Source organism: Zea mays, chromosome 7 (genome assembly GCF_902167145.1).
Source record: "Zea mays cultivar B73 chromosome 7, Zm-B73-REFERENCE-NAM-5.0, whole genome shotgun sequence".
NCBI lineage: Eukaryota > Viridiplantae > Streptophyta > Magnoliopsida > Poales > Poaceae > Zea > Zea mays.
Window position 1 is genome coordinate 150,518,352 of NC_050102.1, and position 22,246 is coordinate 150,540,597.

General features: G+C 47.0%; 3 protein-coding genes across 3 annotated transcripts; 2 read left to right on the forward strand and 1 right to left on the reverse strand.

Moving 5' to 3' along the window:
- Window positions 1-1,381: 1,381 nt before the first annotated feature.
- Window positions 1,382-16,386, forward strand: LOC103634274 (bifunctional nuclease 2). Its single transcript, XM_008655837.2, has 6 exons — window positions 1,382-1,673; window positions 2,148-2,318; window positions 2,408-2,457; window positions 2,543-2,599; window positions 2,706-2,771; window positions 16,297-16,386. Exons 1-6 carry the CDS (start codon window positions 1,382-1,384, stop codon window positions 16,384-16,386), a joined length of 726 nt encoding a protein of 241 aa, XP_008654059.1.
- Window positions 16,387-18,091: 1,705 nt separating this feature from the next.
- LOC103633108 (uncharacterized) lies at window positions 18,092-19,105 on the forward strand. The gene is made up of 2 exons (NM_001151195.2): window positions 18,092-18,700; window positions 18,793-19,105. Exons 1-2 carry the CDS (start codon window positions 18,193-18,195, stop codon window positions 18,990-18,992), a joined length of 708 nt encoding a protein of 235 aa, NP_001144667.2. The 5' UTR covers window positions 18,092-18,192; the 3' UTR covers window positions 18,993-19,105.
- Window positions 18,758-20,529, reverse strand: LOC103633109 (uncharacterized). Its single transcript, XM_008654785.3, has 2 exons — window positions 20,259-20,529; window positions 18,758-20,137 (listed from the first exon to the last, which is right to left on the reverse strand). Exons 1-2 carry the CDS (start codon window positions 20,347-20,349, stop codon window positions 19,386-19,388), a joined length of 843 nt encoding a protein of 280 aa, XP_008653007.1. The 5' UTR covers window positions 20,350-20,529; the 3' UTR covers window positions 18,758-19,385.
- Window positions 20,530-22,246: the final 1,717 nt, after the last annotated feature.

The following is a 22,246-nucleotide window of genomic DNA, read 5'->3' on the forward strand; positions in this document are numbered from 1 at the left end:
GGAGCAGGAGATTGTTATGGCGAGGTTTTTACTTGTATGTTATCTGTTGAGTACTTGAGTCGCGATGTCAAGATTAGTCTAGGCGGGTTCAAGGACCAGTGGGTTGCTGCACAAGCGCATAGGGGCTTTTGTGCTGTGAATTTGGTATGAGGAGATTGGTGCTGCTAGAGATGTCACAGTTTCAGGGGCAAGCACAGATTGGTTCGTGTCTCTAGGGGAGGAATATCTGTGGATCAAATATTTGGTGCCGTGAGGGAAACTGGGTGAGCTGTGACTTGTGAGTTCATATGATTGGGCTAAGCTGACTTACTGGACCATCCTACCTGTGTGGTCACCCATGGACATCGAGATGTACCAACAGGCGCCATAGCCGCCGCCCGTCGACGTCAAGATGTGCGATTATCGGTTGCAGCCATGGCCCCTCAGGGTGGTTGTGTCTGTCCCGGTGACTCATAAGGATGGTGGTGGCGCCGCTGAATGGTGAGTTTGTCAACTTCACTGTGGAGTGCGACTGGATGCTCGTCGGCATCAAAGGTTAAATTATTTTTTGTATATATTTAGGGGAACTGTTGGAGATTAAAAGAAAATCCATTCCCAATAATTTTTAGGCTGCTCCCAAAAACCATGTTTTTGGGTGATTTTCTGGAAGTCTTTTGGAATATAAGTCCATCACAACTTTGTGATATCTTTTATCTTCATTCTTCCATTCCATGTCTACACTTGCTTAAAGGCGCCCTAATCAATTCAGTGAATGTGTTATCTACCATTCTACCTTAACTTAGCAACAATTGGTGGCAGTAGGGTCATTGTATTCCTTACCTTAATCTTGTGCCAGTGTCAAAGGGACTATCAGAGGGAGTAGTATATTATCAGTAATTTGGTTGACGGGGTGCCCAAGATTTACTGTTTGAGTTTAATACATGTTTTTTATTGAGTTATGTCAACTAAAAAAACTCTATATATGTACTTCTCTCTGTCTAAAGTAATCAAGTAAATAATATTTCAACCTATCAACATGGAAATGGTTGTGTAAGTGTGCTATTTTACTATCAGGTTTAGGTGCTTGATTCGGCAGAAAATTGTTTAGGCATCCGACGCTATGGTTTGGGGCTGAGATATAAAATAAGGTCCAGCACTTGTAGATCAAGACTGCAATCCAACTTATTTCTGAATCCAAATTGTAGGTTGATACGTCAGTGTCATGAAATTGAAAACTGATAGTTGTTTTTGGAAAAATAAAAATGATAGTTGCAGCATAGGCACAGGCCAAGAATCATTTTCTGACTTTTCTGCTTCTAGAGGTCACTTGGTTATTCCTGCACAACATTATCTGGACACGGATATTTATTTATTTATTCCATTTTTTCATTGAGGCAGATTGATGGCGATGGAGGTACCTGTTCTCTGCCATCCTCCAATGCAAGCGAAACTGCCTGCTGTTGTGCTGATCAACAACTCCCTGACCAAATCCGGGCAGCTTGGGATTGCATTTTTTGGTGCCATTTCAAAATACAGAAACATTTCAAGATTCATTTCTCCCATCTCTCAAACATCTACGAAGAACATAGGTCCATGCTGTAGCTTCAGCTCGTCTTCTGATGGTAATGGATACATGGCTAGAAACTCTAGCGAGAGTGACAAAGACTATGTTAATTCTACTGTGCTAGAAGCAGGTAATTCTTCACACAAGATGGTCTGCTTTTATATGGAGAATGCCACACAACATTCAAGTTTTACTTAGGCTTTATTTATTTGCTACTCTAGACTTAATTTTCCTATGTGATTAGTTGCTTGACATTCCATGTTTTGCTCATTTGTCTCAAGCATCTTATTGTGTGAATGAAAAATCTGAATGCATTCCATTGCAACTTGTAATTTATCTTGTAACTGTACTGATATTGTGCCTCTGTTGCAAACTATTGTGCATATTATATCATCATTGGTACCATACATTACTATATGCAAGTTGCAAGTTGACAATTTGAATCGAAATCATGTTTGAACTCAACACAAATTAAATTATGTTGATGGAATGAAAAGCAATTTGAATATTAAATAGTCAATTTACAAAATAGCTACTGGTAGTACTTTGGTGTGTCTCCAGTACCTGTTCCTAAGGTAAAATCTGGTTTTGTGTTCTTTTCCAGTTGAGGTGAGAAGTGGATCAGAAGGATATGTGATAAAGATGCGAGATGGAAAGAACTTGTGTTGTGTCCATAGTAATTTTCAAGGGAGAAATATTCCAGAGAGTGCACCGCAACCTACTATTGTTTTGAGGATTGAAGATGGAAGCAGAACTTTACTCCTGATCATTGTTTGTACATAATCTTTTAGTTTGATTTGGTGAATTTAGAAGTAGGAATTTTTTATTGACATTAATGCATGTCTACCCTCTCAATTTTCTCAGTGGAGATGCCAAGCGTTCTTCTGATGGCAGCTATTCGTAATGTCCACAATGTAATTCCTTCTATAGTCATCAATTCTATTGTTTCATACTATCTGTTCTGCTTGATGTAGTCTATATAACACCTTTCTGTTATAGGCACGAGCGACCATATATCAAGTTGTTAAGGAAATGATTGATAAAATGGGTTATGAGGTAATATTTTTACTTGTAAGCATTTGTAGCAGATATGCTTACTTGGTCAAGGAGAAGTTAATTCATCTTATTGCCCCTTCTATCATGATGGTGGTTTTGGGTTCAGGTAAAACTTATTAGTGTAAACAAAAGAATTCAAGAAGCCTACTGTGCTGAACTTTATTTAACAAAGGTACAAATCTACCTGTCTAATAAGTAAGAGCAAATTAATGCATTTTTAGTGGGTGCACCATTAACCTTTTTTTCTTAAACACACAGGAGAGCTGCGCATCATTAAATTAAGAGAAGAAAACAGTCCAAAATGGACCAAAGTACAATGCCAAAATAGGCAAAACACAAAACCATCAACTCCTGCTGCGCACAGAACTGCAGCCTCCATATATGCGCCTGGAAACAGCAGCACTGAAAGGGAAATGTGCCCTTGGGCAATTTCTATTATGTTTTGGTGATTAAGTGCCCAACACATTTAATTAAGTTCTAATGTGCTAAATGAAGAGAAAAGTGCAAATCAAGACATGAGGTATGTTTCTAGACTTAGTACATTGTTTTGAGTACTAACATATTGTGTCTAAGTGCTAGAAAAAGGAAAAGAAAGAATTGCAAAAGAGGTGGCTGTGTGCAGCCAACTTCAGCTCGGCTTGGCACACCGGACTGTCCGGTGGTGCACTGGACTGTCCGGTGATGCACCGGACAGTGTCTGGTGCGCTAGGCTAGTCCGCGTGAATAGGCCGCTCTCGGGACTCGACGACGGTGTACGACTATAATTCACCGGACTGTCCGGTGGTGCACCGAACTGTCCGGTGAGTCGTCCGCGGCGAACTCGTCGCTCTCAGAAAGAGGATCAGCTGCGTACGGCTAAAATTCACCGGACTGTCCGGTGGTGCATCGGACTGTCCGGTGAGCCAATGGTCGTCTGCGCCAACGGTCGGCCGCGCAATCTTCGCGCGACGCGTGGTAGCTTCAACGGTCAGCGGGGGGCACCGGACTGTCCGGTGTGCACCGGACAGTGTCCGGTGCGCCAACTGGCCCAGAGCTGCAACGGTCGTCTGTGCCAGAAAAGGAAGGAGATCGGCACCGGACCGTCTATAGTGACTGTCCGGTGGTGCACCGGACTGTCCGGTGCGCCACTCGACAGAAGGCAAGGATAGCCTTCCTTGTTGATCTTCAACGGCTCCTAGCAGCCTTGGGGCTATAAAAGGGACCCCTAGGTGCACGGAGGAGCTACACAAGCTTACAAGAAACATTCTAAGACTCCAATACTCCAACTTTACGCATTCGATTCTTTGAGATAGTGACTTGAGCTCCATTTGAGTTGGGAACTCCGCGCGTTGTGTTTTGAGCTCGAGTTGTGACTTGTGTGCGTGATTGTGCTGCAATTTGTGTCTTGTGTGTGTTGCTCATCCCAACCTTACTCCGTGCTTTCATTGTGATCTTTGTTGTAAGGGCGAGAGACTCCAATCTTGTGGAGATTCCTCGCAAACGGGAATAATCATCTCAAGGAAAAACCGTGGTATTCAAGTTGATCGTCTGATCACTTGAAAGGGGTTGAGTGCAACCCTCGTCCATTGAGACGCCACAACGTGGAAGTAGGCAAGTGTTACTTGGCCGAACCACGGGATAAAATCACGTGTCTCTTGTGATTTCTCTCTCCTTGATTGTCTGTGTTCTCAAGAGCTTGTTTCAAGCTACTTAGCCATTCTAACTTTCATAACTAAGTTTTGTGGCTATTAGTGTTAAATTTTACAGGATCACCTATTCACCCCCCTCTAGGTGCTCTCAATTGGTATCAAAGCCAGGTTCTCTTCACATAAGGGACTAATAGCCCGAAGAGATGGATCCTAAGGGAAATGGGATGGTGGTCAACGACAAGGAGAAGGAGTCCATCTTGAATGAGCCAAGAGATGACAAGCCCACTGACTCTGGCTCGAGTCACAAGAAGAAGGACGGGAAGAAGAAGAGGTGCATCAAGAAGATCGTCTACTACAACAGCGATGAATCTTCTTCTTCACCAAGAGGCGACGACGATGATGACTCGTCTAGAAGGAAACCGGTTAATCAAAATTATTCATTTGATTATTCTCGTATTCCATTCAATTCTAATGCTCATTTGTTATCAATTCCTCTTGGGAAACCTCCACACTTTGATGGAGAAGACTACTCTTTTTGGAGTCACAAAATGCGTAGTCACTTATTTTCTCTCCATCCTAGTATTTGGGAGATAGTTGAAAATGGAATGCATTTTGATAGTACGGATAACCCTGTGTTTATTAATGAGCAAATTCATAAGAATGCACAAGCTACCACTGTTTTGCTAGCATCTTTGTGCAGAGATGAGTACAACAAGGTGAGCGGCTTGGACAATGCCAAGCAAATCTAGGATACCCTCAAGATATCACATGAGGGAAACGACGCCACCATCATCACCAAAATGGAGTTGGTGGAAGGCGAGCTAGGAAGATTTTTGCGATGATCAGGGGAGAGGAGCCAACACAAACCTACAACAAGCTCAAGACCCTGGTCAACAAAATTAAAAGCTATGGAAGCACAAGATGGACGGACCACGACGTCGTCTGGCTTATGCTAAGGTCATTCACGGTAATTGACCCCCATCTTGTAAACCTCATTCGTGAAAATCCCAGGTACACCAAAATGACGTCCGAGGAGATACTCGAAAAATTCGTGAGCGGGCGTATGATGGTAAAGGAAGCGTGATACGTGGATGATGCTCTTAATGGTCCTCTATCCGTCTACGAGCCTCAACCCGTTGCTCTCAAAGCAACAAGTAGCAGGGAGGCGCTACCAAGCAAGGTGGCACAAGTTGAGGCTGCCGGGCTAAACGAAGAAGAGATGGCCCTAATCATCAAGCACTTCAAGGCCGCACTAAAAGGGCGCAAGGAGTACCCCAACAAGAACAAAGCAAGGGGAAAGCGCTCCTATTTTAAATGGGGTAAGACTAGTCATTTTATAGCACAATGCCCCGATAATGATAATGACCAGGAACAAGAAAAGCATGGAAAGAGGGAGAAGAAGAAGGCTTACAAGAAGGCGAAGGGCGAGGCGCACCTTGGCAAAGAATGGGATTCGGACTGCTCTTCATCCGACTCCGACGACGAAGGACTCGCTGCCTCGGCCTTCAACAAGTCTTCTCTCTTCCCCAACGAACGCCACACTTGCCTCATGGCCAAGGAGAAGAAGGTAAGCGTTCGAGATACCCCTAAGTACACTACTTCTAGCGATGATGATTCTAGTGATGATGAAGTAGATTATACTGATTTATTTAAGGGTTTAGATAGAGTTAAAGTAGATAAAATCAATGAGTTAATTGATGCTCTAAATGAAAAAGATAGATTGCTAGAGAATCAAGAGGACATTTTATATGAAGAACATGACAAATGTGTTAGTGTACAAAAATCTCTTGCTTTAGAAACTAAAAGAAATGAAATGTTATCTTCTGAGTTATCTAGCTGCCATGAATCTATCTCTAGTTTAAAGATTTTGAATGATGATTTAAATTCTAAGCTAGAGGAAGCTAATAAATCTAGTTCATGTGTAGAGCATGTTGTTATTTGCAATAGATGCAAGGACTTTGATGTGGATACATGTAATGAACACCTTATTTCTATTACTAAACTAAATGATGAGGTGGCAAGTCTTAATGCTCAACTTAAGACTTGCAAAATTAATTTTGATAAATTAAAATTTGCTAGGGATGCCTACATAATTGGTAGACACCCTTCTATTAAGGATGGACTTGGTTTTCAAAAGGAAACCAAGAACTTAACAAGCTAAAAGGCTCCCACTATCAACAAGGAGAAAGGGAAGGCTCCTATGCTAGTAATTTTCAAAAGTGTCATGCCTACATTTATGATAGAAAATATTCTAGGTGCTCGAATTATGATCATAATGCTTTTGATTCACATGCTATGTTTGCCTCTAGCTCTACTTTTGTGCATGGTAGAAGTAGGCCTAGGAAAAATCATGTTGTGCATCATGTGCCTAGGAGAGTATGTAATGAGCCTTCTACCATTTACCATGCTTGCAATACTTCATTTGCGCTCTTATATAAGAATGATAAAGTAGTGGCTAGAAAGTTGGGATCCAAATGCAAGGGAGACAAGTCTTGTATTGGGTTCCAAAGGCTATTGTGACTAACCTTGTAGGACCCAACAAGAGTTGGGTACCTAAAACCCAAGTGTAAATTGCCTTGCAGGTTTATGCATCCGGGGGCTCAAGCTAGATTATCGACAGTGGGTGCACAAACCACATGACGGGGAAGAAGAAGATGTTCACCTCCTACGTCAAGAACAAAGATTCCCAGGATACGATTATTTTTGGAGATGGGAACCAAGGCAAGGTCAAATGCTTGGGCAAGATAGCAATTTCATCCGAGCATTCTATATCCAATGTGTTCTTAGTTGAATCGCTCGGGTACAACTTATTGTCTGTGAGTCAATTATGTAACATGGGTTATAATTGTCTATTTACCAATATTGATGTTTCTGTCTTTAGAACGAGTGATGGTTCATTAGCATTTAAGGGTGTATTAGACGACAAACTCTACTTAGTTGATTTTTCGAAAGAGGAGGCTGATCTAGATGCATGCTTAATAGCTAAGACTAGCATGGACCGGCTGTGGTGTCACACCCGGTTTCAGAAGGCAAACCGAATGCGAACTATGTACGTGCCAGGATCAGAACTCACGTACACAGCGATTACATAAATGAACATCATCGCACAGTGCTCGAATAATAACATAAAAGAGTATTAACTTATTACATCACAGAGTCAGGGACATCCACATAGTCATCGACTTAATGGGTAAATCAAAGTGCTAAGCGAAAGACAGTAAAGATAGGGCCTTCACAGGCAGCTGACTGGGGGTTGCCGCCAACCCACACCTAGAACCCGTCGTAGTCTTGGAACTCCTGGAAGTCTCCTTCCACGGCTTCATCTTCTCCTGAGCAGTGGTTGCAATGTGGACAACCTGGTGTTTGTGGTAAAGCAAGGATGAGTACACATCAACGTACTCAACAAATGCCCCGTTTGGCTGAAGTGGACTAGCTTTTATGTGGGGTTAGGCTCAAGCAGTTGTTTTTAGTTGGTCAAGTATTTATTATTAGTAGAAGCTAGATTTATCATAAAACCCAAGTTATAACCCCAAAAAGTACCTCCTTAGATAGGAAATACTAGAATTCATAATTAAAGTCACCATCATTAACCATCATCATTACAGTCATCATCTACGGTGCATCCGGAGTATCTCTAATCAAAGAGGATCCCAAGGCTGCTCTTAACCGTGAGCACGGCTGATATATCAGTTTCGATGCCCTCTGCAGAGGTCGCACACTTTACCCATGAGCCGTGATTCCCATTTTGCCCGGGGATCATGACTCCCCATTGATCACTTCCTAGGTGGTCCAGCAGGGTATCACTATGTAGCTTTTACAAAGATTCCCTAGAGGTCATAGCCGCCCATTAGGTTTCTCCAGTTTGATAAACACAGTACCTCTCCCCGCAGGAGGGTGACTAACAAAAGCAAAACGAAAGAACCTCGACACTCAGCCTCGGCAGAGCAAGCACTGTGCCTGGACCCCCATTGACGGCACGACGGCGAAGCAACTACACCTCTAGTTCCTCTAATTAATTAGCTAAGGGCGTCCCATTTCACCCTCATGGTTGCACTGTTATCTCGAGTGGTCTCTCAACGAACAGGTCCTTACAGAGAGGTACTCGAGAAACCGCTCGAGCCCCCTAAAGTATCACCAGTCCAACATCATAATCATAGAGACAACATCGTATCATAAGTGTTCACATCATGTTCATTGATTAAAGTAAAGCAATAGCATGAATCTAACCATAGTAGCCCAAAAGGTAATCAAGGACCAGGTAATAGAAAGCTAGTCAATCCTTAGGTTGTTCATAGTATGCGAGACAGTGTATTTATAAAGTAAATGGGACATAATGGGTCAGAGGACACTTGCCTTCACCAAGCTGCTGCTGCTCAGGGTCTTCTCCTGCAATTCCCTCAGACTCCACGAATGGCCCGATATCTACGCGAGTGCAAACATACATCCAACATTCTTGAAACGGAAGGAAACAATACACCATACAACAATATAGATCAAATAAATAAGCCTGCGACATAGAATTCGCATCTACGACTACGTGAGAACGGAACTGAGACGACCGACGCTACGGTCGAGAGATATCACGTTTACACTAAGCGGATATAAATTATAATATTTAATTCGGCTTAATTATAATTACACAAATTGACATTATCATACCAAATATAAATTAAAAGCACTACTTTGCTTTGACTATTTTACTATTTTTAATAGTGGACGATTAAACAAATAGTTAATTAATCGACATGAGTGATTATAATCGAACGGTTAAATATCGCGCGCTCACAGCGCGCGACACGCGAAACAGCACGTGCGACATGCGCGAACGACGCGATGACACGCACAACGCGTGCGAACAACGCGTGACATACACGAATGGCGCGCGGGCTCGTGCGACTTAGCGCGCGGACAACGCACGGCATGCAGAAATGGCGCGTGATAACGCGTGCGAACAACACGCGCAACGCGCGCAAACGGCACGCGACGATTTAATGCGCGATGCGCGGGCGATGGCGAGCGACACGAATGCACACGGGGGGTAGATGAGGGGTAGACGGGGGGTAGACGAGCGGGTTCGGGGGGGTAGACGAGGGGTAGACGAACGTCGTCGGGACCCTGACGACGTGCTGCGTGTGCGCGAAACATCACACACAACAGCGCGCGCGACGCACGACACATCGAATAGTTAACAATCTGTGGCTAAATAATGACGTGACGAACAGACAACCTATATTACGCTTAAACGCGAAAAACTATATTTTTCTAAGTTCAACTTAGTTAACATAAATTATTTGTGTGGGATATTTTAGATAAAGTGAATTATCAATTAATCAATGATTAAAACGAGAATTAATTGACTAATGCGTATGGACGATTATAGCGAAGTGATTACTAATGCGCGCAGATTGCGCGCGCGACACGCGCGAAAGAGCGTGAGGACTATGCAAACGACGACGACGGCGTGCGCAATACCCGTGATCACGTGCGAAACCGCGCGCGTGAGACTTGACGAGTACGCGACGCGCTAAATAACAGTGGCGAGGCACGGTGAAGAGCATGCGAGGGTTGTGCGCAGAGGCTGCACTAGGCACGCCTAGCAGCTGGGCGTGCAGCAGGCGCAGCGAGCGGCGCGAGTTCGGCTGCGACATGCAGGGGCGAGGCACGCTGCGCAGGTGGTCGGGGCTAGGTGTCGCGCGACAGGGGAGCAGCCACGCGGAGGGCCTCCTGGCCGCGAAGCTGGGCAGCGGCAGAGCGAGGTCATCGCCGGGGAAGGAGAACGGCGCGACGAGGTGTTGCAGGGAGAGTCCGTGGTTGGGAAGAGAGGATGGGGGGCGAGCTCACCTCGGCGAAGCACCGCGAGGCGCTGCGCCCGTGAGTTTGGCGACGGCGGCGGCGCTCCGGGCGGGGCGCGGCTCCGACGGCGGATCGTGGCGAAGTCGTGGCGTTGCGTGCGAGAAAACTGGGCGTTGGCGGTTGTTCTACTGGAGTTTCGCGTAGCCGGTTCGATTTGGGAAGAAGTACATTGCTTCCAGGCGCGTGGGCCCCACTGGGCGGCAGCGGCGGCGGCAGCGCTCCACGCGCGGACGTGCGCGCGATGGGCGCGTGCGCGCAGGGCTGCAACGGGCGCTGGGTGGGAGCGCGGCAGGCCGCGCTGGGCTGAGCTCGCGCGCGAAGCTGGGCTGGGGGGGCTGGCGCGCGCGCTGGGAAGCTGGGGGCGCGGCGCTGGCGCGCTGAGCTGCCGCGGCGGGGGGCTGGGCCGCGCTCGCGTGGGAGCTGGGGTGGGCAGTGGGGCTGGCACGCGTGCTGGGCCGGGGGCACGCGTCCGCGAGGCTGGGGGCGCTGGCTTGGGCCAAGGCCACGCGCGGGCCCACGAGGGAGAGATGGCACTGGGCCGAGCGGGGGGGGAAGAGGGGGCGGCTGGGCTGGCCGAAATGGGCCAGGGGAGAGGAGGTGGGCTGAGGGGGCTGATTTCTATTTTTTCTTTTCTTTCTCTTTTCTTTCTCTTTTCTTTTTATTTCAGTTTGATATTATGCGCAAATTAATGATTAAATGAAAGATCAAGCAAACCATTCGTCAAACAAAAATAAATGCCTTCAAACATGATGCAATGATCATTGTTCCCTTAGGGTTTAGCCTACTAGATTATAATTACATCTACAAATAAAAATAACCACTCTTCTTCTATAGAAAAGAGAAAGAGGAGATTGGGGAAGATGAGAAGAGAGGAGTAACACCTGAATTTGCGAATATGAGCAAAGAAATTTTATACCCCAAATTCCGGGTGTTACATGTGGCATCGTCGTCTAGCACATGTTGGGATGAAGAACCTTCATAAACTTCTAAAGGGAGAACATGTGTTAGGACTAACAAATGTTTGTTTCGAGAAAGATAGACCTTATGCAGCTTGTTAGGCAGGAAAACAAGTGGGGAGCACTCATCACAACAAGAATGTGATGACAACATCAAGACCACTGGAGCTACTACATATGGACCTCTTCGGACCCGTCGCCTACCTTAGCATCGGAGGAAGTATGGTCTTGTTATTGTTGATGATTTTTCCCACTTCACTTGGGTGTTCTTTTTGCAGGATAAATCAAAAACCCAAGGGACCCTCAAGCGCTTTCTAAGACGGGCTCAAAATGAATTTGAGCTCAAGGTGAAAAAGATAAGAAGCGACAACGGGTCTGAGTTCAAGAATTTGCAAGTGGAGGAGTATCTTGAGGAAGAAGGTGTCAAGCACGAGTTCTTCGCTCCCTAAACACCACAACAAAATGGTGTGGTAGAGAGGAAGAACAGGACGCTTATCGACATGGTGAGAACGATAATTGGAGAATTCAAGACGCTCGAGCGGTTTTGGTCGGAAGTTGTGAACATAGCTTGCCACGCCATAAACCGGCTCTACCTACATCGCCTCCTCAAGAAGACCTCGTACGAACTTCTTACCGGTAACAAACCCAACATCTCATACTTTCGTGTATTTGGGAGCAAATGTTACATTCTAGTGAAGAAAGGTAGAAATTCTAAATTTGCTCCCAAGGCAGTAGAAGGGGTTTTTACTAGGGTATGACTCAAATACAAGGGCGTATAGAGTCTTCAATAAATCATCGGGTTTAGTTGAAGTCTCTAGCGACGTTGTATTTGATGAGACTAATGGCTCTCCAAGAGAGCAAGTTGATCTTGATGATGTAGATGAAGATGATGTTCCAACGGCCGCAATACGCACGATGGCGATTGGAGATGTGCGACCACAGGAACAACAGGAGCAAGATCAGCCTTCTTCCTCAACTATGGTGCATCCCCCAACTCAAGATGATGGATAGGTTCCTCAAGAAGAAGCGTGTGACCAAGGGGGAGCACAAGAAGAACAAGTTATGGAGGAAGAAGCATCACTGGCCCCTCCAACTCAACTCCGAGCGACGATCCAAAGAAATCGCCCTGTCGATCAGATTCTGGGTGACATAAGCAAGGGAGTAACAACTCACTCACGTTTAGCTAATTTTTGTGAGCATTACTTGTTTGTCTCTTCTATTGATCCTTTCAGGGTAGAAGAGGCCTTGCAGGATCCGGACTAGGTGTTGGCCATGCAGGAAGAGCTCAACAACTTCAAGAGGAATGAAGTTTAGAGCCTTGTGCCATGTCCCAAGCAAAATGTTGTGGAAACCAAGTGGGTGTTCCGCAACAAGCAAGACGAGCACGGGGTGGTGACAAGAAACAAGGCTCGACTTGTGGCAAAAGGTTATGCCCAAGTCGCAGGTTTGGATTTCGAGGAGACTTTTGCTCTTGTGACTAGGCTAGAGTCTATTCGAATATTATTAGCCTATGCCGCTCACCACTCTTTCAGGTTGTTTCAAATGTATGTGAAGAGCACTTTCCTCAACGGGCCAATCAAGGAGGAGGTGTACGTGGAACAACCCCCTGGCTTTGAGGATGACAGGTATCCCGACCACGTTTTTAAGCTCTCTAAGGCACTCTATAGACTTAAGCAAGCCCCAAGAGCATGGTATGAATGCCTTAGAGATTTCTTAATTGCTAATGCTTTCAAGGTTGGGAAAGCCGATCCCACTCTTTTCACTAAGACTTGTGACAATGACCTTTTTGTGTGCCAAATTTATGTCGATGACATAATATTCGGTTCTACTAATCAAAAGTCTTGTGAGGAGTTTAGCAGGGTGATGACTCAAAAGTTTGAGATGTCTATGATGGGCGAGTTGACCTACTTCCTTGGGTTCCAAGTGAAGCAACTCAAGGATGGCACTTTCCTCTCCCAAACGAAGTACACTCAAGATCTTCTCAAGAGGTTTGGGATGAAGGATGCCAAGCCCGCGAAGACACCGATGGGAACCGACGGACGTGTCGACCTCAACAAAGGAGGTAAGTCCATTGATCAAAAGGCATACCGGTTTGTGATAGGTTCCTTGCTTTATTTATGTGCTAGTAGACCGGACATTATGCTTAGTGTATGCATGTGTGCTAGATTTCAATCCGACCCCAAGGAATGTCACCTTGTGGCCGTTAAGCGAATTCTTAGATATTTAGTTGCTACGCCTTGCTTCGGGATCTGGTATCCAAAGGGGTCTACCTTTGACTTAATTGGATATTCAGACTCCGATTATGCCGGGTGCAAGGTTGATAGGAAGAGTACATCAGGGATGTGCCAATTCCTAGGAAGGTCCCTGGTGTCTTGGAGGTCAAAGAAACAAACATCTGTTGCCCTATCCACCACTGAGGTCGAGTATGTTGCCGCAGGATAGTGTTGCGCGCAACTACTTTGGATGAGGCAAACCCTCCGGGACTTTGGCTACAATCTAAGCAAAGTCCCACTCCTATGTGACAATGAGAGTGCAATCTGCATGGCGGATAATCCTGTTGAACACAGCGCACTAAGCACATAGACATCCGGCATCACTTCCTGAGAGACCACCAGCAAAAGGGAGATATCGAGGTGTACTATATTAACACCGAGAACCAGCTAGCCGATATCTTCACCAAGCCTTTATATGAGAAAAGGTTCTGTAGGTTGCGTAGTGAGCTAAATGTCTTAGATTCGCGTAACTTGGATTGATCTATAGCATACATGTGTTCTATGCCTTTGATCATGTTACTTTATGCATTTATGTAATTTGTTACTTATTTATGGTGCTCATGTTGTGCAAGGGATCCCCGAACCTCACAAGTCCATGTGTGAGTGATGCACATATTTAGGGGGAGATGTGCTACAACTTGACCCTTTGAAACTAATCCGTTTGTTTGAGTATACTTGATGTAGTCTCAAAGGTGGATTGAATGGGAAAGGTGAACTTGGACCATGCAAAGACTTCCACTGCACTCCGGTATTAGTGTACTTAATTCCAAGTTCATTCGTATACTCTTATTGCCTTTTTGCTCTTAATTGACATTTTTTGGTGAGGCAATGGGGTTAAAGGGCCAAGAATAATCCCGTTTTGGTGCTTAATGCCAAAGGGGGAGAAATTAAGGCCAAAGCAAGCAAATGGATCAGCTACCACTTGTGAATTTTGAAAACAATAGAGTTAGAGCTTTTGATTTGCCAAAATACTCTAATTGCAAAATTTTGTCTCTTATGGGGGAGAATTTTGATAATGGGAAAAAGGGGGAGTTTTTGGCTCTTGATCATTTTCACTCTTGGATTATCTCTCTTGATGCCCAAACAAGTGAGTTTGAATTAGAGATAGGAAAATGAATTTGATTTGCAAAAACAAACCAAGTGGTGGTAAAGATTTATCCAAATATGTCAAAACTTGTGCAAAGACAATTTTGTTTTCAATTGCATTGATGTTGCACTTCTTTTGGTTGCTTTTGGATGTGTTGGCATAATTCACCAAAAAGGGGGAGATTTAAAGGGAAATGTGCCCTTGGGCAATTTCTATTATGTTTTGGTGATTAAGTGTCCAACACATTTAATTAAGTTCTAATGTGCTAAATGAAGAGAAAAGTGCAAATCAAGACAAGAGGTATGTTTCTAGACTTAGTACATTGTTTTGAGTACTAACATATTGTGTCTAAGTGCTAGAAACAGGAAAAGAAAGAATTGCAAAAGAGGTGGCTGTGTGCAGCCAACTTCAGCTCGGCTTGGCATACCGGACTGTCCGGTGGTGCACCGGACAGTGTCCGGTGCGCCAGGCTAGTTCGCGTGAACAGGCCGCTCTCGAGACTCGACGGCGGCGTACGACTATAATTCACCGGACTGTCCGGTGGTGCACCGGACTGTCCGGTGAGTCGTCCGCGGCGAACTCGTCGCTCTCGGGAAGAGGATCAGCAGCGTACGGCTAAAATTCACCGGACTGTCCGGTGGTGCACCGGACTGTCCGGTGAGCCAACGGTTGTCTGCGCTAACGGTCGGTCGCGCAATCTTCGCGCGACGCGTGGCAGCTCCAACGGTCGGCGGGGGGCACGGGACAGTGTCCGGTGCGCCAACCGGCCCAGAGCTGCAACGGTCGTCTGTGCCAGAAAAGGAAGGAGATCGGCACCAGACCGTCTACAGTGACTGTCCGGTGGTGCACCGGACTGTCCGGTGTGCCACTCGATAGAAGGCAAGGATAGCCTTCCTCGTTGATCTTCAACGCCTCCTAGCTGCCTTGGGGCTATAAAAGGGACCCCTAGGCGCATGGAGGAGCTACACAAGCTTACAAGAAACATTCTAATACTCCAATACTCCAACTTTACGCATTCGATTCTTTGAGATAGTGACTTGAGCTCCATTTGAGTTGGGAACTCCGCGCGTTGTGTTTTGAGCTCGAGTTGTGACTTGTGTGCGTGATTGTACTGCGATTTGTGTCTTGTGTGTGTTGCTTATCCCAACCTTACTCTGTGCTTTCATTGTGATCTTGTTGTAAGGGCGAGAGACTCCAATCTTGTGGAGATTCCTCGCAAACGGGAATAATCATCTCAAGGAAAAACCGTGGTATTCAAGTTGATCGTCGGATCACTTGAAAAGGGTTGAGTGCAACCCTCGTCCATTGGGACGCCACAACGTGGAAGTAGGCAAGTGTTACTTGGCCGAACCACGGGATAAAATCGCGTGTCTCTTGTTATTGCTCTCTCCTTGATTGTCTGTGTTCTCAAGAGCTCGTTTCAAGCTACTTAGCCGTTCTAACTTTCATAACTAAGTTTTGTGGCTATCAGTGTTGAATTTTACAGGATCACCTATTCACCCCCCCCCCTCTAGGTGCTCTCAAGCACGCAATAGGAGACTGAACAGCAAAAAGTGCCAGCAGACCACACACACCTGCTCTTCACTAAACACCCAAAAGAATCCTTGACCTAAAAATTCCAGCACCAGGAACAAAAGCCTCAAGATGTCTAGCACCGGCAAGCCTCCAGTACTCAACTTCATCCAAAAAAATGTCTTTAAGCCATTAATTGAAGGACTAACACCATCAAAAACCACCTTATTACGATGAAGCCATAAACACCAAGCCCCTAAGATGATGATACTGTTAAAGCCTCTTCTTTTGGATTTGTGCACTTGCTTACTTACTTTCGCTCACCAGTCAGTAAAAGCGGACCATTAACCTTAATAATATTCTAAAGTAGAAACCTCATGCATTGCAGGTCAATGATCCTACAGACAACACCACCTTCGATCTTCAGCCTTTAGATGCCATAAACATTTCTGTTCATTGCAAGGTATTTTCTGTATAAGTCCTTGCTACATGCTAATTTTTTTAGTAAATTCATTTTTATTATCTCTACTAATCCATATGTACGGACTGTGGGCGTCCACCCAGCTTCACCAAGCCTCCGCCCTTCCCCACCGCCCACGGCGCGCAGTTCCCGCTAAGGCTCCTCGCCCGCAATGCGCCCTTCCCCACCGCCCGCGGCGCACAGTTCCCGCTATGGCTCCTCACCCTCGGCCATCTGCCTCCCCCACAACGCGCGTCTTTCCCCGCAGCGAACATGACCGCGCCCCCCCCCCCCAAATCCTGCCATGGTCCAGGGCTACCGAAAGTGCACGACCCCCAAATCCCGCCATGGTCGAGCGTCGACAACGCCGACCTCGCCCCAGATCGATAGCGCCAACATCTCCCCAAATCCCAACAGCACCGATAGCGCCGACCTCGCCCCAAATCCCGACAGCGCCGACATCGCTGACAGCACGCGGCCCCCAAATCCCGCCATCGCCCAGACATCGCCCCAGATCGATGATAATCTGGCAGCCCACAACCCTGTCATCCCCGACCATGGCCCCAAACCTCGCCCTAGATCAATGCAGACCTACCATCGACGCCGATTTGGGTCCTCCTTAAAGACCATGGCAGGACGCTCCTAATCCTCGTCTTCTTTCGCTCTCCAAGGAATACTATTGTTGCGGCGTCAACATTCCAAGGTAATGTCTCTGTACTGTTTGGTTCTTTACTACGATTCTAGCACTGTTGTAAACATAATTTATCAGTTCAAACAGAATGACTAGGTAAACATAATGTCTCTGTATGCTTGATTATTTTTGGTTTGACTAGACTCCTTAAAGACCATGTTTTTCATACCCTGCGGAGTGATCATCCCGATTTTAATGCATTTTGTTCTGTCTCAAGCCTTTTCCAAGCAAAACACTGATGATAACCTCAAAATTTTCTCCATTGTGGGTAGCAACTATTGAACAGCCAAGATATCAACAACGAAGAATAACCAATTTCGAATTCACCTCAATCAACAATAAGTATGCACCACTCCTCTCAGGCCATTTTCCATCATCAATTCTCTCTCATTTTTATAATGGGACAACTATGAAAACTGAAAATACAAAACTGAAAATGGATTAGTTTGCTGGAATATTAAGTTAATGATTATGTCGGAGAGGAAATCTCCGGCCGAGTGGCGGAAGCGCACAGGATAAAGTCTGGACACGTGTTAGTACCGGACCCTTGCCTGTCCTTGACCTAGGCCAGGGTATTCCCTGTCCCGGGACCTTGCTGTGGGTGGTCCGGACCTCACCCAGGGGGGGTCCGGATCCCACCCAAGGGCTCCGGCTTGCTTACTTGGGGGTCCTAGGCCGTACTTCGGAGGTCCGGGTTGTGCGTAAGGGGTCCGGCGCCTTCTTATGGAGGTTCGGACCCACTGATAGTATCTTGGAGTATACCACCTCTTCTGGCCACGTGGCGTCCTTGGGGCCATCCACGTGGCGGAGTCGGGTGTTGCCGTGGGTCTTGAGTAGCCGCCCGTGTCTGGGGCGAGCCGCGCTTGGACTCATGTACGGTGCTTCTGTCACGCGAATAAGGGATAGCCGTGTGGGCTCTCTGCAGCGGGGTACCCTAGTTTCTTTATAAGGCCATAAAGGAATTTTGTTCTCCGCTATAATGAAAAAGAGAGAAAAGAAATAGGAAATCTCCATTTCCCTGTGGTCATTTCATTTGATTTGGCAGCCACTGAGCAGTGACCACCAGCAGCTGACACGAGGACACAACAGAGATAAGGCCCGCTCCGCCCGCAGTCGTCCCCAGCTCGCGCGACATGGCGCCCGCCGCCCGGTGGTCCACGTCCCCTGTGCTCTTCCTCCTCCTGCTGCTCGCGGCGGCCACGGCGACGACGACCACTACGGCAAAGGATGGGCATCCGTCGCCGACGCCGTGGCCGGAGCGTTTCCACGCGGTGCTGTTCACGAACCTGACCAACTACACGGAAGCCTCCACGGGCCCGCCGCTGCGCGTGACGGACCTCTACTACGACTGGCCGCGGCGGCGGAACCTGAACCTGGTGCGGCACCAGCTGTCGGCCGACCCGCTGTACGACGTGGAGTGGAACAACGGCACCGGCTTCTACTTCGACTCCAAGGCGTGCCGCGTGGAGCAGTTCCCCGTGGGCGTGCTGCCGCCGTGGTGGCTCTCCGGCGGCGGCGCCGAGTACGTGGGCCGCCGCGTCGCGGGCGGGATCGACTGCCACGTGTGGGGCAAGGCCGGCTTCATCTTCTACTACGAGGAGGCGCGCACGGGGCGGCCCGTGCGCTGGGACTTCGTCGACGGTACTGTACTGTACACTGTACTGCAACGATTTTTTATTTATTTATTTTTAGGATTGATTTGTTTGCCATGAATGAGTATATCTGCACTGCAGTGACGGGGATCCAGCAGTTCGTGATGAGCTTCGAACCCGGAGCTGCGCTGGAGGACGACGCGCAGTGGCAGGCTCCTGCATACTGCTTCCCGGACGACGACGATGCCGCAAGGAGCAGTGGTGAGGAGGAAGCTGGGGTTGGGCTTGAGGCGGCGAGCAGATTACTCAGGAAGCTAGCAGGAGCTGCAGCAACCTATTGACTGTGTTGTGTTGTACTGTAGGATTTATGTACCGTATTAATTTCGAGCACAACAGATATACTTATGTTCTTGTAGTACTACCTAATTGCCTAGTTTCCTATTGCTGGCTTGCTGCTCCTGTTGTAAACAAACAGATATACTTAGTAAATTATGAAATCGTGCTGTCGGCTTCCGGATCTCCACACACACTACTTTAGTTTCAGAATATATGGGCACAGCTCATACAAAAAGAATCTCTATATCATCCCACCTATTCAGCATAGCATAGATTATTGCAGGGGTATGACAATTGTGCCACTGTTATCAACCTAATAATACATAACAGCAGGGATTTATCCCAGATTTACAAGGCTGTTCTTCTGTTCAGTCCGCAGATGAGAAGGTGTCCAGCCCTCAGAACCGGCAAAGTAGCGACCTGGGGTTCACCCTCCTCTCCTTGACGCCCGACGCAGCGGAAGCCTTCTTCATCTCCTTGCTGCTCCTGAGAGAGGACCTCGGCCCCAGGCCCCCTCCGCGGCGGGCCGCAAAGTCGACGGCTGGCATAGACCTCCTCACGGACTCGCCGCCGCCGCTCGTGGCGGTGTAGGCCTTCTTGGCGACGCGGCGCTTGGACAGCTCGACGGCGACACAGGGGTCCTTCGCCATCGCCTCAGGTTCTACCGAGTACGTGGACGCAAACTCATCAGAGTAGTAGTAGTAGGGGAAGCCCTGCTTGCGCTTGAGCCGCTCGTTGCGGCGCGCCGAGTAGGCGTCGTACAGCCTGCCGCGCACGAAGAGCGGGCCGCCGTCCGGCGTGCCCGCTGCCCTGGCGATCGCCGCGAGGTTCAGCGCCACTAGCTCGTCGTGGGCGTCCGCGCCGGCCGGGAGGAGGTTCTCCTCCTCGAAACCCGACCTAGCTGCCGGGGGCGTCGGCGGTGGCGCCGCGGCGGGAAGGAAGTTCTCCTTCTCGCCCGCCTCCCTCGCTGGGGGCGACGACGACGCGGCCACGACGTGCGTCGGGGGCTGGAGCGCGGAGGTCACGCGCGCGCGCATCGGGTTTGGTTCGCCGCGGACCAGCGACGGGAGGGCGGAGATTGAAGCGCGCACCGGCGAAGGGATCGCGCAGACGGACGCGCGCATCGGGACCGCCGCCTGCTTCTTCGATCCTGGAGAGTGAGCAGCGCGCGTCAGATCGGGAAGCATTGAATCGGCGCACCAAGGGGGGAGGATGGGTCTTCCTTCTCCCCACCATAGCTACGCTGACAATGGGGGGTCAGCCGGTCGTACCTGCAGGCGTTTGCACGGTGGAGGCCGGCACGAGGGGCGGACGCGGGCGGAGGCGGCGCGGGGAGACAGCGAGCGGCGGACGGCGGTCCATGGGTCAGTCGGTCGGCCCGGGGAAGATATTGCTTCTTCTCGGCCTCCGGTCCTTTTTCCTTTCTCTGATTCTCTCGGGTTTGGAAGACGAGCGGAGGCTCTTCCATTCCAACGGTCGTCTTGCCGCTTGCGGTTGCGTCTTGAATCATTTCATTTTTAAAAAAACAAACAAAGAAAGAAAATTATCCTGAGTTGCTGCGTCTGCCAGCGTTGTCACGGCCCGGCCCACGGCGCTGACCCCTGCCTGCTCTCAACTGCCCTTTGCGGCCTTCCCATGTGTGCGGAGTCCCGCTGTTTATGGCATCGTAATCACGACGAGTCCGCGATTAGGGCAGCCGCAATTAGAGATGGCAATGGATACCCGCGACTCGATATCCGATGGATATTTACTCAATTGGGGTATGTATGTGAGCTAAATATTTTACCCGTAGGTTTATTATCGGGCAAAAATCTTTATCCAATGGGTAAACGGGTATTAAAACGTTCCATCTTCACCCATATCCATTAACCCATGGGTATAAAATACCCAATATAAACTTAGCTCAAGCATGAATTTGGACTTTAGTCATCTATCTTTTTTTACTATTTAACAACCTTTCATGCCATAATCTCATAGAAGGCTTAGCGACAATTTAATGACCATGTAATGAGACATGTAATGTGCTATGTAGTACTGTCATAGTGTTACTACTTTATCCAATTATCTTTGGTGTGTTGAATGGATGACTAAATGATGTTATTTAGATGGATATACATGACATTTGTATAATATAATATTTTAATAAATGTTTAATTATTGTGGGTACGGGTGACCCGATGGGTGACCCATACCCACGTGGGTATGTGTACGGGGGTAAATCCATACCCACCAGTGTATATGGGTGACCCGATGAGGTTATTTTTTGTCGTGGGTATGGGTATGGTGTAGTAATACCCGATGGGTATTTACCCATTGCCATCTCTAGCCGCAATGATAAATCTTTGCAATGGTGTATTATAGTAGAGATATATAGTTATTTTTAATACTTATATATACTCTCTATACCACTTTAGTTTCTGCATATAGGCTTACTTCAGATTTATAGATAACAACTCTCTCTTATCATTTAATTTCTTGTCACATAGGATAGATGCTAATATGGCCTCCTTATAGTGAGTTGACTTGGCACCATTGCGTCTGCCCTTACGGGTGTTTAATAAGGCTATTCACAATGATTGTTTACCATCATTATGATTTCAAGCATATTTAATAGTGTGGCACATAGAATTTTTTGATGATATGCACAACAATTAAGAGAATTGAGTTTCATGGATTGAAATTAGTTTCATGAGGATGAAACCATGTCAACTCGTTTCCAAGGTTTTGAAAATCGCGTGAAAACCTTCATTGAGAGTGGTTTGTTTCATGTTCACATATTTTACTATCTTCTATTGGCCATTGAGTTGCAACATTTAAATAGTATGTTAGCCTATGAAATAGTGAAGTGAAATATTGTATTAAGAGTCATTGTTTCATTCATAATTTCATAACACTTTTGACGATGTGCACATATAATTTTTTGATGATATAGCATAGCAATTAAGAGAATTTAGTTTCATGGAATGAAATTAGTTTCATGAGGATGAAACCATATCAACTCGTTTCCAAGGTTTTGAAAATCGCGTGAAAACTGAAAGGGAAATAGGGTTTAACCTTTTCCTATAAATAATTTTGGTGGTTGAATGCCCAACACAAATAATTAGAACTATCTGATTTGCTCTAAATTATATATTCTACAGGTGCTAAAGGTTCAAAACAAACCAATAAAAAGATCAAGTTAGGGTTCAAAAGAAAAGAGGAAAAAGAAACCGAAGAGAACCCTGGTCTGGCGCACCAGACTGTCCGGTGTACCATCGGA